This window comes from Rhipicephalus microplus, chromosome X, assembly GCF_043290135.1.
Source record: "Rhipicephalus microplus isolate Deutch F79 chromosome X, USDA_Rmic, whole genome shotgun sequence".
Taxonomy (NCBI): Eukaryota; Metazoa; Arthropoda; class Arachnida; order Ixodida; family Ixodidae; genus Rhipicephalus; species Rhipicephalus microplus.
Window position 1 is genome coordinate 185,562,728 of NC_134710.1, and position 15,611 is coordinate 185,578,338.

General features: G+C 41.7%; 1 protein-coding gene across 7 annotated transcripts in view; it reads left to right on the forward strand.

Annotated features, from left to right (window-relative positions):
- CadN (neural cadherin) overlaps nt 1-15,611 on the forward strand; it is a 307,286-nt gene that overhangs the window by 51,434 nt on the left and 240,241 nt on the right. For all 7 annotated transcript variants that reach the window (XR_005110559.2, XM_037428692.2, XM_037428688.2 and 4 more), the window contains exons 5-9: nt 2,484-2,700; nt 5,959-6,070; nt 7,745-8,137; nt 11,733-11,971; nt 15,208-15,333. Coding sequence is in view for 6 of the 7 variants with exons in the window: in XM_037428692.2 (XP_037284589.2) it covers nt 2,484-2,700; nt 5,959-6,070; nt 7,745-8,137; nt 11,733-11,971; nt 15,208-15,333 (1,087 nt within the window). In the remaining variant the exon portion in view is untranslated. The remainder of the gene's footprint in view (nt 1-2,483; nt 2,701-5,958; nt 6,071-7,744; nt 8,138-11,732; nt 11,972-15,207; nt 15,334-15,611) is intronic.

Here is a 15,611-nt window from a genome sequence, read left to right on the forward strand (position 1 = left end):
GCCACTGCCGCTCCCTTGCTGCGTGCGTGTTAAACAAGGCTGCCACTCGACTGCTTTCTGTTGTTATCGAGAGATCTCACGGTTTGCATCAACAACTGCCACAATACTATTAGTTTTCCACTGACGTGCTCATGCTGACCTATGTTAAGCAATTCTGCCTCTTGAGTGGCACACTTGCTGTTTTACATTGCGATGCCGGACTGCTTAGAGTCGTGTAAAGAGCATGCTGAAAGTGTCCCTTTTCAACGCCTCTCAAGATGAATAAAGAAGACACAGTGGAAGAGGAATGGCATTTTGGGCCGCACTTTGCCATCAGAGGCTACACTCATACCGATGACGGCGAAAAGGAATGTATTTCTCGTGGAAGATCGACGCTGCCGGAAGGCGCTGTTCCAACGATCCAAACACATAAATTTGTAATATTTTTGGATTCTAAACAGTCTTTAAAGTATTATTCTGGTTGATGGATGTGTGTGGGTGTAATGTTTAAGCTAATTTTGTCCTTAATAAGTTGCACATAGTAAATGTTACACTTGACAATAAAGTTATGTTTACGTAAAGCAATGCATATGCCCACAAGGAAACTGTGCTGTAATGTAACTATATTGATGTAAACAGGTAGCTAGAGTTACGCTTGTACCCCGCCACGGTGGTCTAGTGGCTAAGGTACTGGGCTGCTGACCCGCAGGTCGTGGGATCAAATCCCGGCTGTGGCGGCTGCATTTCCGATGGAGGCGGAAATGTTGTAGGACCTTGTACTCAGATTTGGGTGCACGTTAAAGAACCCCAGGTGGTCAAAATTTCCGGAGCCCTCCACTAAGGCGTCTCTCATAATCATATGGTGGTTTTGGGACGTTAAACCCCACAAATCAATCAATCAGAGTTGTGCTTGTTTGAAATTTCAAGATATTAATTTTCGACTAATCAAACAGATGTTGCAGATGCCTTTTCACACTGTTCTCCGCAACTTCACGGGCGAATTCTGTTGATCTTTTGCCTGCGATCACCACCAAACCCTGGCAGGCATTGAGTGTGCATTTAAGGCACAACATACAATATTAGAAAATTCCTGATAGAGCTATGCATAGACATGGGCTAAAATCGCGCTCCTTCGAATTATATCCTTATTAATTTGGCGACGAGCAATCACTGAATCGCGGCTTTCGGGAAGGCAGCCGACATCTCTCGATCCAGTGCTGATATCGTAGCGGCAAAGTGTTTTTATTGTATTTCTTTGAAAAATGCAAATGCGTATGGACACAGTTCCTATCGCGTGGATAGTAAGAACTGCTTCGATATAACAGTCCGCTAAAATAACCCGCAACGCCTGCTTAGCGTAGGCTTGAAACTAGTAAAAACACATTGCCTTTCAAGGGGAAATGCTTGTGGAGGCAACTTGGAGGAAACGTGAGGTGCCTCAGGCGGCGCCGCATGCATTCGAGTCCACTACCTACCCTTATTCTAGTACACTGTAGTCAAAGTATATATATAAGGGAAAGAAGTGTATACCTAAGGGCTCGTGTTTTGACACAATATTAATGAGATCTAACAGACAATAATGCCAAGGAATGTATAGGGGAAGTTATTAGAACCAATGTAATGTAAATAAGAAAAAAAAGTGGGTGAAAAAATAACTTGCCATGAGCAGGAATCGAACCTTACGACTTTCAAATAACGCGTTCGATGCTCTACCACTGAGCTATCATGGTGGCTCCCCCCCCCCCCCCAGCCACTTTATTGGGTTTATATGTGAATTTAAATGTGGGAGTGTCTTGCACAGTTTGCTACCTGCATATGATGAATGCATAGCTCCATGTAAACTACGGTTTTTCTTCTCCAAAAGCTGTTCCAAAAACCAAAACCAGGTCTTTCCATGAATATGTTACACCAGCATGCTTGGAAGAGAGTGTACATTTGTTTGCTTTTGTTATATTGTATAACAAGTGTGTATTATTGTAACGAATTCAACTTAATGGTAGTAGCCACTTGAAATATAAATTTTTTTTCTTCTCTGGTACTCTTACGGAGCTACTATAGCTTTGAATTTTTGTGTGCCGCAGCGTTTGTCACAAGCTTTCATTTTCAAATACACTCAAACCTCATTATAATGAAGTTGCATCATGCATAAAATGAAGTTTGTTATATAAAAAATTTATAAAGATTTATTCAAACATATCTATTGTATTCAAACAGATATCTATTGTATTCAAACGGATATCTATTGCAAGACCAGGTTTCATATACTTTAATATTACCAATATATTGTTACATCTGGGTTTGTGGTATATATGTTATATCCAGGGTTGTTATATCAAGGTTTGAATGTACTCTAGTAGTTTTCTGGAGCGTTTGCCCATTGTAATCAGTGCATTTGTACTGTGAAAATTATGTAATTTTCCAGTGGGAAAATATGCCTTAATTTCTTCCTTTATTTGTGAAGCTCACAGCAAAATTTAAGTTTGTTTTGCATTTGTTAATTTCAGCATCATCGAGGTGAAGGCCAAATCTTTTGCCGATCGGGAAATTCGGTACACCCTGCGAGCCCAGGGCAAGGGAGCTGGTACCTTCAACATCGGACCTACCAGCGGAGTGGTGAAGTTGGCCAAAGAGCTAGACTATGAAGACCTCAGGCAGCCAAAGTCTTACTCCCTGATTGTGACCGCAACTGAAGACTCTGGAGGATTCTCAACATCAGTTGAAGTGAGCAATTATTGAAATTTCCAGGTTTACCTTTTATTGTACTGAACACGCATGTATCAGGTATTGCACAGTGTAGGGTGAATTGAACAATAGGGCAGTATTAGTCACTGAATTGAATCCTGATCACAGATGCTGCGTATCAATGAAGGTGAAATGCTAGAGGTCCATGTGTTTAGATTTAGATGCTCATTAAAGAACCCCAGGTGGTGGAAATTTCTGAAGCCCTCCACTACTCTGCATGGTCATGTTGCTGTTTTGGGATGCAAAATTATTATTTTGTTGTACAGATTCAGTGTTGTACAGATTCAGTTTGGTCCCGGCAAATTCCCCATAGAGATAATTAAAAACCTTGGTCATTTGAGGCAGTTTTACACAGAACCCGTATCTTATGACAACTTTCCGATTCTGTCCGAAATGGAAAATCACCTTTACTTACATCGAGCGTTGACCAAATACTCACGCATACAAAAAAAAGAACTTGTGTGCCCCAAAGTTCATGATTAGAAAAGTAGACATGGGATGTCTTGCTAGAATGGAAAATTTATTCTTCTGGCAGTTCATGCACTTCTGAAATCGATCGCGTGCGTACGCAAGGTCGTTACCTAGAGAAGCTCCGCCCAGAGTAGTTATCGGCTGGCTGAAAAGCTCGTTTCAGAGATTTTGGTATTTTCGTGTTTTCGGTCTGTGGAAGGCTTTCCTGGTCGACGCACAGCTGATCTCTTGCCTTGGTTTGTGGCACTCACTGTCACAAGCTTGAGCATGCAAAAGGGTACCATGCAGCTATATTAACAATGCCAAACAACTTTCACTTGACGTCAATGTTCATTATAACAGTGGGGCATAACTGAAGTGCAACAAAATACAATGTGTGCAGCTAAGTCGAGCACAAAGGCATTCTATGCAATCTCGTAAACTCGCGGTTCGTCGCCATTATGTGATGGCGATGACATTGTGTCTAACTCTTCTGACAAAAGGCTGTTGGCAACGCAGTTCCGGTTTCATTTTCACTCGCAGGCAATTTTCGGACTTAATTTAACGATTTAATGACGCTTGTCAAATTCCATTGTTTGAAGTTGAGAATAAAGGTTTGCTTGCTTCTGCTTCAACTAAGCAATGCTGCCATCTACCTTCCTTGAAGAAGCACAAGGTCGTGTCAGGTGCTTATTCAGGCGGTTTGTACCAGTCTTTTGGGCAAGGCTGAATGTCACTGCCTGTATTCTAAGTTTTTGATTGTACGATGGTTTTGCATGGTCCACTGAATTCGTATAATTGGGGTTTCACTGTATTTACTATTTTATCTAGATCATTAAAAAACTAGATCTGCCCCACTCCCCCCCACCTATACACCCAGCTGTGTGTACCTCGTAGCATCAGTTGTTGCCCTTACTGACCTACCTCTTTCTTGAAAAAGTTGTGTGAAGCCTTTGCACGAGGCCACATGGCATTACTGACACATTTTCAGTAGTATTGACTAGGTGATGGGATGAAGGGCATGTTAGAGCTGTGAGAACAACGGAACTGGGCCATGCAGCCTTCCGTAATGGGTTTATTTTAACAGGATACCTTCAAATGTTATTGTGTTTGGTACAGAGTAAACTTAAGTAGAATGTACTGTAGTTTTTAAATTCTTATGTTAAGAGCTAAGAAGCCAAGTTGCAAGTTTATTTTGCATTCTCCCTTCTTTTTATAGCAAAAAAAGTAAAAAATTGCAAGGGCAAGGAACAAAAAGCTGCACAGCAGCAGCCTGATGGGGCTCTTGCTCCCTTCGTTTGACAACAAAAGTACAGCATGTATATAAAAAAATTACAATACACATTCTACACACTTCTATATTCACATATATACATCTGTACATATTGCAGTCTATATATGTACTCGTTCATATCTGCATTTATTCACATACAACATTTGAACATATTTATATATTCGAACAATTGTACGTGTTTAGAAACATAATACAAAAAATATAGTTATGGATATGCACAGAAGTTTATTGATAGAAAAATATAATGACCACATACATAAGTTGTGCTTAGTGATAATAAGGTTTTATTAAGAAATATTGTTCACCTGAGAAAAAAAAGCTAAGAAAAAAAATAAACAAAGTAAGGAGTACAAAAGTGAGAGCAAAAAAAAAAAAACTTGGAAAAGATACATGACTTTACAACAGCACACCTGATTCATAAAAGTGTACCTTCATTTATTAAATTAGATTTCAGTGTTCTTTTTTTTATAATAGTGTTCAACTCGGTGTTGCAAGCATACAGCACACTTAATAATTTAGGCATTTGACGGTACTACAATCAGTTAAAGCTGTAATTAGTTATTATGTGTATAGTACAAAGTTGTAGTTTCATTTCGGATTGTATGGAAATAAAAGTTGTGGCTATAATGCTTCAACAGACGTATATGCTGCAGGCCTTTGTGCTTATTTCCAGTGGCGTTTAATGACTGAATACTTTTGGCTGTTCTCTTCACTGCTAGATTACATTATATTGAGTGTGTCACAGTGACACCTTTATCAAGTGTTGTGCTCTCAGAAGTATTTATGATGGCAGTGATAACATTAATCTGGAGACTCATTGCAGCTGTCGCTATTTGCTGTCTGGGTATGGAAATTGTTTCAGTGCCTGCATGTGAAGGGTTAGATGACCATAGACACACAGCACATTTTGTTGCAATAATTATAAAGCCAAGTGGATGTAGCTTCATGCCTTGCTTATTCAGTTTGCTGGAGTTGGGGCTGTATTCTTGTTTCTGCTGCTAGCATGGGTGTTGTGTATGCATTCATGTTTAGCAGCTATGTACACGGCATGCAACACTTGTTTGGGCAGTATTGACAATAAGTGTGAAGCTTAATCGATCTTGGCACTGACAGATACCGATGGTCTTGGTTCATTAAGGTCTGGCGCTTCCAGCGCCACTGGTAGCACTTTCTATCGATCCAGTACAGTAGGACCTCCGAAAAAATGTGGATAATAAATGTACTATCCAAGAAAGCGTACGATCCGAATCATATGATCTGAATCAAGATACTTTTAATTTTCACTAGTACGAGCGTAAGAGCCTGGAAATCACATAAAGCGGGAACTGATCATGTAGGTTCTACCAAGAGCCCTTCGGTAATGTAACGCTAAACTTTGCTATCACTTTTAAGTAGTTTGCCTTCAGGTGAAGCTGCATGAATACTGTTTAAAATATTTGGGACATGTTTTCAGACCTGTTGATGCGACATGCTTCCCTTTTTTTCTATTTCAGCTAACTATCAAAGTTACTGACGTTAATGACAATGCTCCACGATTTGAACTGCCGGATTACCAAGCCCACAATGTTGATGAAGACATAGCAGTAGGAACATCCATACTTCAAGGTGAGGATCTCGCTAAATCATTGTTATTAACAATAAATATATGACTAAAAAAGTTATGTAGCTGTAAAATAAGTGGCATTGTGTTGCACAGCTGTTTCATAATGAATTTTGATAACCAGTGTAGGGAAGGAACTGTAGTGCAAAGCTGAAATTCCTGACCACAGGCACATTAGAGTGCTACTGTTCAGTGGCTACTCTGTCTTTTCACGTTGGTGGCGGCATAGCCACGTGAATTATTTATTTGCGCTAGGGAGGGGGAAGAGAGCCAATCTAGAGAGCAGTGTTGAATAAAAGTGAGCAAGCACATAGTGCTGTAGAGGATCAATGACAGTGATAGAGAAAAGAGTGAGATGAGAAACATGGAGGAGGGTAGTAGTGATTGATGAAATGCAACACAGCGTGAACACGTGCCTGGCTGCTGTGGCTAAGAGGTGGCACTTGAGTAGCGCACCGCCGCCTTCTCGCTGATGACGTCTGTGCCAGCCAAGCTGCTCACACCGCTCTCTCGACAAAGACTCGTGCAATGGGTGGAAATGATTTGTCTGCTGCTGCTGCTGCAAAACGAGCTGCCTGTGCAGTGGTTTAGTGGTGCTAGGAGCCAGAGGTTCGCACTGCATAAGCAATACCTAAGCATTGCAATCAAGAGGACCCTGCCTTTTGTGTTGCTGAACCAGAAAGTCATCACCACAACCAAGACATACATGCATGTTTCTCTCAAATTTTTTGTGTCATATATTGCAAAATCAAAATACCTAAGCAGCTGGACTTAAGTCGCATTACGAAGTATTGTAATCACTGCTTTTTTCAGAGAATTCGCAGCTCACAAAGAAATACCCAGTTCTGCATTCTCAAAATACTGACACATGAAGCCCAACGAATGTTAAATGATTTCCTTAATGCCTTGCTCTAGCTCTTTTAATCATCTCATTAATAGTAAATTACATGTTGCAGGCTTACATGCTCAGAACTAAGTGGCATGTTGAAAATTCTGTGAAAACTTAAGAAAAAAGTGCAGTATAAGAAAGACTGGATAAGCATGTAGACCATATACAAGATTTTGGCTTGCTTCAAACAAGTCATGCCATGAACCCAGGAGGTGAAGTAAAAATAAGCTGTGTACAGGATGAATGTGTCATGCTGAGTTTCTGACTTTGTGCAGCACATACTCTGCCCTCCTTGTATTTTGTGTTATGCTAAGCACAAATGTTTTCTTGTTCAAGAATTTGGTGTTATTCATGCAGATTGTTAAAATTTTTATAAATTTATTACATCAGCTTTTAGACATTTTAAGTATTGCTAGGGATTGAATGGAACCCTTATACGTGCTCTGTTTCTCCCGTTGTCATGACCCCAGCAAAGTTGTTCGAACTTTAGGTCGTATAAAACTCTGCAATGTGTAACGTGGCAAGAACACCATTGTATTTGATGGTGTGTTAGTGTACATTGCCCAGTCTAGTGATATCAGGTGCCTTCATTTAATGGTTATTGAGGGTTTTCTTTTTTTACTTGCAAGTGTTACACAATGCCCAACAGATGGAAGTATTCAATGTAATTTTCACTGAAGTACAGTGTACAAAGGTTATTTTCTGATACGTTCTCTACATCTTGGTCACAATCTTCAAGTTTGTACTAAATAAAGATCATGTGTAATGGCAAACATGCTTGTTCTTGCAGTGTCAGCAACGGATATGGATACAGGCCGTAATGCTGAGCTCACATACTCTCTTGATAAAGAAGATTTCACCATTGACAGCAGGGGTGTAGTGTACTCCAACCGGCGTCTCGATGCTGATGTAAACAACACGTATGTGCTGACTGTGCGTGCCACGGACAGAGGGGAGCCTCCCTTGACAGGCACTGCCACAATACGTATCTACACTGAAAACAAGAACGATGAGGCACCGAAGTTCAGCCAGGATGTCTACACACCAAATGTAGATGAAAATGCTGGACCCAGCACTCTTGTGACTACTGTAGTGGCCAGTGACAAGGATGGCGATAACATCCTCTTCGGATTTGTCAACAGTGGCACTACGTCCGGCATGTTCCAGATTGAGGAGAGAACAGGTAAGTGGCTCCGTAGATTAAGTGAAATGGTCTAATTTGTAAACTTCTAGCTGTGTAAATATCAGTGGTGGGAAACCTGCGGCAGTCGCGCCAAGCTGTGCCATCTGGAAATTACTGGGCCATATTGCTCCAGAAAGGTCTTTTTTTGTCTCTTGCGCCATTGCTGCGCCACTAGGTGGTTTTGGAATTGAAAAAGCAATGCTTACAACACGCATCGTGAGCGGATAAAGTGATGTTCGCCATCTTGTGCATTTGCGTTGCTGCATTTGCGACAGTTGCACTCCTGCAAAAAGCATGCAATCAGCCGATCAATTTTTCGGACTTTCGTAAGAATGTGCCGGTGTGTTTCCTGGTAACCATTGGCAAAGAACGAAGGCAATGTGCCGCCAACCAAAAAACTCACCAGTGTGACTTCGTCGACAAAAAGCCTACATACGTGTGTGGTGTAGCGCCACTTTATGCCTACTGCAGACTTTAATAGCCGGCAGTAAACCTCAGAGTGCTGAGTCACTGATCGCTGCCGCCTCAATCATTCTGCGGGACCGTGTTCAGCATGAATCCTTTGCAGAAATGAAAGCAGCTTGATGTTGCGGAGTTCAGCGTTGTGAATCGCGGGAACCGAGACAGCAAGCGTAGCACACTCTTTCATGAGGGGACAGCCCAAACGCGCCTCCATCCGCTGCCTGACCGCTAGAACACCGCTTGTAGAAAGCTCGCTTCGTTGCGTTAACGCAACAGACTTCTCGCCACATCTGTGTGGCGAGAAGTCTGAAGCGGAGTGGGCGCAAGGAGCTCGGCACGGTGTGTACGCCAAGTAGGCGAAGCGCTGCACGCAACTAGCCAGTAGATGATTGGCTCCCTGTGACTGCACCGCGTCTAAAAAAAACTGTCGATTTTCGCTAAGTAGCAGATCGCGTTACATATTTATCGCGGACAGCCAATTATGTCTGTTGCATCACTGTGTCAGTTGCTGTGTTGGCTGCGTATGCGAGACTCTGCTATAGTTTCGAAATGCTCTTTCGTGTCGCCACCGCGTGCCATCGGACGGTCGTGTGAGAATGCCAATAATTTCTGAACATTGACTGAACGAGAGGAATGGCTTTGTCGTGGGCGCTTAAGACAATATTCGCTGTGGCACTGTATTTATTCCTTCTTTAGTGGTGATGGCGCACGTAAAGAAATGCAAATAGGTACTATAGGCATGCGCACGGCACGGGGGGGGGGGGGGGGGGTAGTCAAGTGGGGCGCAAAGCAAGGACATTGACATAATAGAGATGGGGGCGAGAGGGGGGCTCAAAGTCAGCCCGATACATTGGTATGATTGCGAGGAGGGGTGCTGCCACAAACCTATGCCCCCCATTGCCCCCCCCCCCCCCCCTTGAAGGGGAACCTTGTGCATGCTTATGTATGTACTTGGTGGTTAATGCAATCTACGTTTAGTGCAAAGTTAGCCACGTTTCAGACAGGTTCTTGGCATGTATGTACTATTAGTGAGGTTTTACTGTAACGAGCTTTGAGTGTGTACGTGTGTGTGCACGCACTGCTATGAACTTCAAGCTGTAGCTAGCTTGTTGGTTCAGTGTTCTTCTAATACCTTATGCCATTGCTTCTGTACATAATTCTACTTTTGTTTATTCTTTGTGTATATTTTATGAACTTACTGCTTTTGTATAAAGGATTGTGTAAACTGAGGAAACATTAAACTAAATTAAAGCTAAATTTTCTTCCTCCTTGTGTGTCATGGAAAGCCCTTGCGTGCTCCAAACACAGGGAGTTGGTCCAAAAGCAGATTTTGCCTGCTCCAACAGCTGCTCCAAAATGCTGCAAGGCATTCCCACCACTGAAATATACTAGTATTAGCTTCCTTTAATACCGTATCAGCTGATTGGTGCTAGGAGCCAGATCATCATTAGTGTTTACTTACTGTGGACATTGGAATATTGGAATGATTAAATTGAAATGTCAAACTTCGTTCTCGTTGCGGCTGTTCCACACTGTTTCCTTCTATGTGCCTGCCCACAATAGTGGCTTAGTGGCTTTGGCACTGCTGCTAAGCATGATGTCGCAGGGTGACATTCTGACAATTGTGGCTGCATTTTGATGGGGGCACGCATCGCATAAACTCTTGTGCACTGTACGTTGGGTCCACGTTAAATAAACTCAAGTGGACTAAATCAATCCCGAGTCCCCAATGCTGGTGTATTTCGTAGTCGGGGTGTGGTTTTGGCATGTTAAACCACAGTTCTTAATATTTTGTTTATCTTATTAGTGCTCATGTTTGTGCTTGTTTATTAGTCATTGTGAACTCAGTTAGACATAATACAGTCGAATCTCATTAATTCGAACACGCTTAATTCGAACTTCCGGTTAATTCGAACTCACGAAGAGGTCCCGTCAAAGCTATGTGTATTCCAATGGGCGAAAACGCCCGGTAATTCGAACGCGCATGCACTTGTGATTGTTAATTCGAACATACCGCACTACGAAAATGATCTCAGCACCCAGCCCAATCCTGCGGCGGCACCTGCGACACCTCAACGCTGCGCGCTAAGGAAATGAAAAGGAAATAAAAGGCTGCGGTGGAATGTTTGCTCTCTCTCAAATGCCGATCTGCGATGGGCCCATGTCACGCTTCTCCTTTTTCTGTCCCTGCCACCTAAAGACCCTTCTCCTTCGAACGCCGTGTGCGAAGAGAGAGAGAGGAAAAAAGAAGCTGTCGCTGGGTTGAATGAATGTGTGGTTGAAAGAAAGTGAAAAGACACTATGTTCTGCAGCCCTTGCGGGAGCACGGCTCTGCGCCTTGAGGGGGGGGGGGGGGTCGCACACGCTAGTGCTATGCTTTCCCCTTTCTCATCCCTGCCAGGTAACCCTTCTCCTTTCAACGACGCGTGCGAAGAGAGCAAAAAAATTTTTAAAAAGCTGCCGTGGAGTGTTGGTTTTCTCTCAATTGTCGATCTGCTTCTCTCTGCGTGGCTGCGTAGCGGAGAGGCTCCGCTGTCGTTGAAAGTGTCGGCGCTGGACATTTCCGCGCGCAACTTTTCTTGCCAGGAGAATGCTGAAGCTGAAGTAGAAATGCTTTGCAAGCTGCGTGCGAAATCGATTGACTCGCTGTAAGGCAAACGCGTGCAGACGTGCATCACCGATTACTTCAATTAATAACAGATGTCCTGTGATCTATGAATAAATGTAAGTCTTCTGAAACTTCCCCCTCGTGTGTTAGCTCAATGCACATGCGTTACTGCATGGAGAGCCCTCCGTTTATTTAGCTTTCATTAATTCAAACTTCTTTGAATTCGAACAAATTTTCGGGCCCCTTCGAGTTCTACTTATCGGGATTCGACTGTACTAATATTGGATTGCCCTCTTGCACAAGGGTGTTAAAACATTTGATTCACATTTTTCAGGACTCGTCTATTTGCACGAATGAAAATGTTTTGACATGTTTTGCTGCATTTTCACATGTTGACATCATTAGCTAGTGTATCGGCAGTAGTAATGAGACCTTTGTTCGCTGAGCTTTAGAACACGCATATGTTCTAAAGACATCGTATTTTTGCATCAGAGCATCCTGTGACAAAGTTACTTTTATTTACAGGTGTTATTCGACTCATCAATGGCCCCATACACCTAGACAAAGACAAGTATGAGCTCAATGTGACAGCACGAGATGATGGTGCCTGCTGTCGTAATGGGGCCTTGACCCCCCATACAAGCACAGCCCTTGTGGTTGTATTCATAACAGATGTAAATGACAACAAGCCTGTTTTTGACGAGTGCCAGACGTATACACCAAAGGTAGAAGAGGGTGCACAGAGTGGAACATCAGTCATCAAGGCAAGTCTAGAAGTTCACAAGCACTGCTTTTGTTGTATTAAGGAGAACTAACAACGCCCAAGCCAAGAAAAGTGTAGGGGATGTTATGTTATTTGTAGTAGCTGGAGTACAGATGAAAAGAAATTAGTGAACAAGAAACAGTTTGCAGCCAGTAGGTTTGGTACTTGCTGTTGGCAAGTTATATTTATTTATTATTTACAAAATACTGCAGGCCTATTTAAGGGCCCCAGCAGGAAGGGCAAGATCATAACATTGCACACAGGTGTAAAAGAGCAAGAACAATAAAAAGATACATCATATACAAAAGATACAAAAACATAGGTCATGGGTAAATACGCTCAAGTGCCTCTACAGAGCCGGTTAATGATTGAGGTAGGCAGTTACAGTCGTTTATGGTTCGAGGAAAGAACGAGTATTTGAAAATGTTTGTTCTGGCAAAATACGGTGTTAATGAATGAGTTTGCCGATACCGGGTTTGTCTTGTCGTAAGCGGTTTCAGGTACAAATCACGGTTTAGTGACAGCTTGTTGTTGTTTAAAAGAAAAAGAAATTTGAGCCTGTGAGTTTTACCACGTTTTTCAAGTGTGGGTATACTGTTTTCTTTCATAAGGTTTGTGCGGGAATCAGTTCTTCGGTACTTGGAGTAAATAAAACGGACCGCTTTGCGCTGGATTAGTTCGAGAGCCTCAATGTTTCTTTTTGTGTATGGGTTTTTTTCCACTTCAAATTCTTGTCAATTATATTACACTACAAATAACATCCCCTATACTTATCTTGGCTTGGTTATTTGTTAGTTCTCATTAATGTTGTTTAACAAAAAAAAACTAGCCCTTATATTCCCCTTTTTTCGTTGCTTCTGCGATAGTCACTTAAGTGAAGATGCTAATCGAAAAACTTTTTTTTAAAGCCAACTTTTTGTTTCTGCCTTCTTCAAGTTGTGTTCTAATTTTGGTGACAATTCATCATTTTAATATATGGTGTAGTATTGCAAATTTGACGAGATATCATTTTATATGTTAAAATGATATCTCGCCAACTAACCCAGCTCTCAATCTTACTGACAATTCATAATCATTGTCAGCCTGTCTTATGTTCGTTGCACGCCCCGCTGCGGTAGTGTAGTGGCTAAGGTACTCGGCTGCTGACCCACAGGTCGCGGGATCGAATCCCGGCTGCGGCGGCTGCATTTCTGATGGAGGTGGAAATGTTGAAGGCCCGTGTGCTCAGATTTGGGTGCACGTTAAAGAACACCAGGTGGTCGAAATTTCCGGAGCTTTCCACTACGGCGTCTCTCATAATCATATGGTGGTTTTGGGACGTTAAACCCCACATATCGATCGATCGATCAATCAATCAATCAATCAATCAATCAATCAATCAATCAAGAATTATGGAAGAAATTTTAACTCTATCCACGCATCAGGAGTATGAAAAAATAAGAGGGGCAAACTGAAGAGGTTACCAAAACTTCCATAATTCAAGTAGTATCTTTTTTATTTGATTATTCTGAGCTTTATGATGTTTGAAGGCATTAAAAATTCATTTTTGTTGACACCGTACTGATTGAACGATATTGATATCTTCAAGAATGAGTGTGGTGATTCTGGTTTACATTGATACTAATGTTCATGGCATCGCATGCAAGTAAGTCATGGTTAACCTTGTGTTAAATACTCAGGCTCGTCACATTGTAGATAAATTAATCATTCTACCTGCCTTTCAATAGAAATGCAGTGGAAGATATTGAAAGATTGTGGGTAACCCATGTGGCAGCAGTGTGACAGTGTTGTACAGGCCTGGTCATGTGATTGAAGTTGATGGTTACTAGTGATATGTTGTCTAGTAATTTTTCTCTTCTTTATCAGAATCTGCATGGTTAGTTGAGCTCTGTGATTTTGATTTGTGCCTTGGCCTTGGAACAGTGAGATGAGTATTACAAGAAAGTAGAGTTGTGATATACTTTCAATTTTGCATTCTAACTGCTCGGAAAGCTGTGTAAGCCTTTTGCGCATCCAGCGTTTAAGTAGACTGAAGACACCATGCATGAACAACAACAATACACAATGGATTGGATGTGCTTGAACACCTCCTGTGAATTATACGTATAAGTGAATAGTAATCTCCTGGTAAGAACACTTAAGAGCACTAAAGTATGTACTGAAATGTTATAGCTGTAGGCCCCCTTCCCCCTATTTTAACGCAATAGCGTTAAAGAGCTCGTTTCGCAGAAATTTCAGCGTCGGTGTCGGCGTCATTGGTTGTGAGCGATAAATCGTCTTATACGCGACTGAAAAATAGAGAAAGATGCAAATAAAATAAATAAATAAAAAAAAAATCGGGCAGAAGAGTGGGGACTGAACCAGGGTTGCTTGCGTGGAAAGCAGATGTTCTACGACACGGCCACGCCTCTGCTTGCGAAAACAGTGAAAAGAGCTTCCTCTGCTTAGAAATGCAGTGAAAGTAGTTTTTATGCTTCACAAACTCGCCGTGTCCTGTGTGCATGCTTCACAATACAACATGAAATATTACAATAATAATGCGTGGTCAAGCATCCATTGCCAACTGGCATCAGAATATATACCAAGCCAAGAAAAGTTTAGAGGATGTTATTTGTAGTGTAATATAATTGACAAGAATTTGAAGTGGAAAAAAAACCCATACACAAAAAGAAACATTGAGGCTCTCGAACTAATCCAACGCAAAGCGGTCTCTTTTATTTACTACAAAAGGCACACGTGCGACTGCACTGATTTATTCCCTTAAGGCTACGTAGTGGGTGCATAGCAAATTGCAAAAGGTTTCATGCACTAAGTGTTTGAAGTATGTACTAGGAACAGGATGTCGCTACCGCATTCAACTTCTAAAGGCGAAGTGTTGGGGTCCCCTAATTTTTTTTTACATTGAATGACAAGTTTTGAGACATGAAAAAAAAAAAAACACTTTTTTTTTATCAGGACAGTTTGATGTGACAGCCATTTCATTGAGTCAGTATCGAACTTCAGGGGTTTTCCGCATTTTGTTTCAGCACGATGTGCATGCTTGAATTCAGACATTTCGCGGTTTGATTTGTAAAATGCCGTAATAGTTATACTTCAGTCATCAATGTTGACATGATTTAGAGTGGTTTACATAATAATATTGCAATGTGCAATGTTTGAGGAGGTCCTCCTATTCATCGTATGATAAAATAGCAGCTTGAATTTGTGGTCTAATATTTTCTGCTTGTGTTCTTTTAGGTGAAAGCAAAAGATCTTGACAAGGGCCACAATGGTCAAGTACGCTATTCCATTGTTCAGCAGCCTAATCAAAAAGGCACAAAGTTCAGTGTCGATGAGCTAACTGGAGAAATAAGGACGAACAAGGTAAGAGTGCTCATATGTATGTTCAGGCATATCTCTTTACCAGATCTATTTTTTGGCTCACTAGCTGATGTTAGATTCGTCATTTTATGATTCATGGGAGGTTGGCATTGGTGAATCGTTGCCTTAATTGTTACCTGGAAACAGAGGGGTGAGCGTGGGGGGTAACATGTCTCACATACGTACGAAAGCATGATGATAGGGTAATGTAGCATTTCACATTTCTGTATAAAGCAGATTTATACTATACTTAATTGTGAGATAAAACACAATGGCTGCAT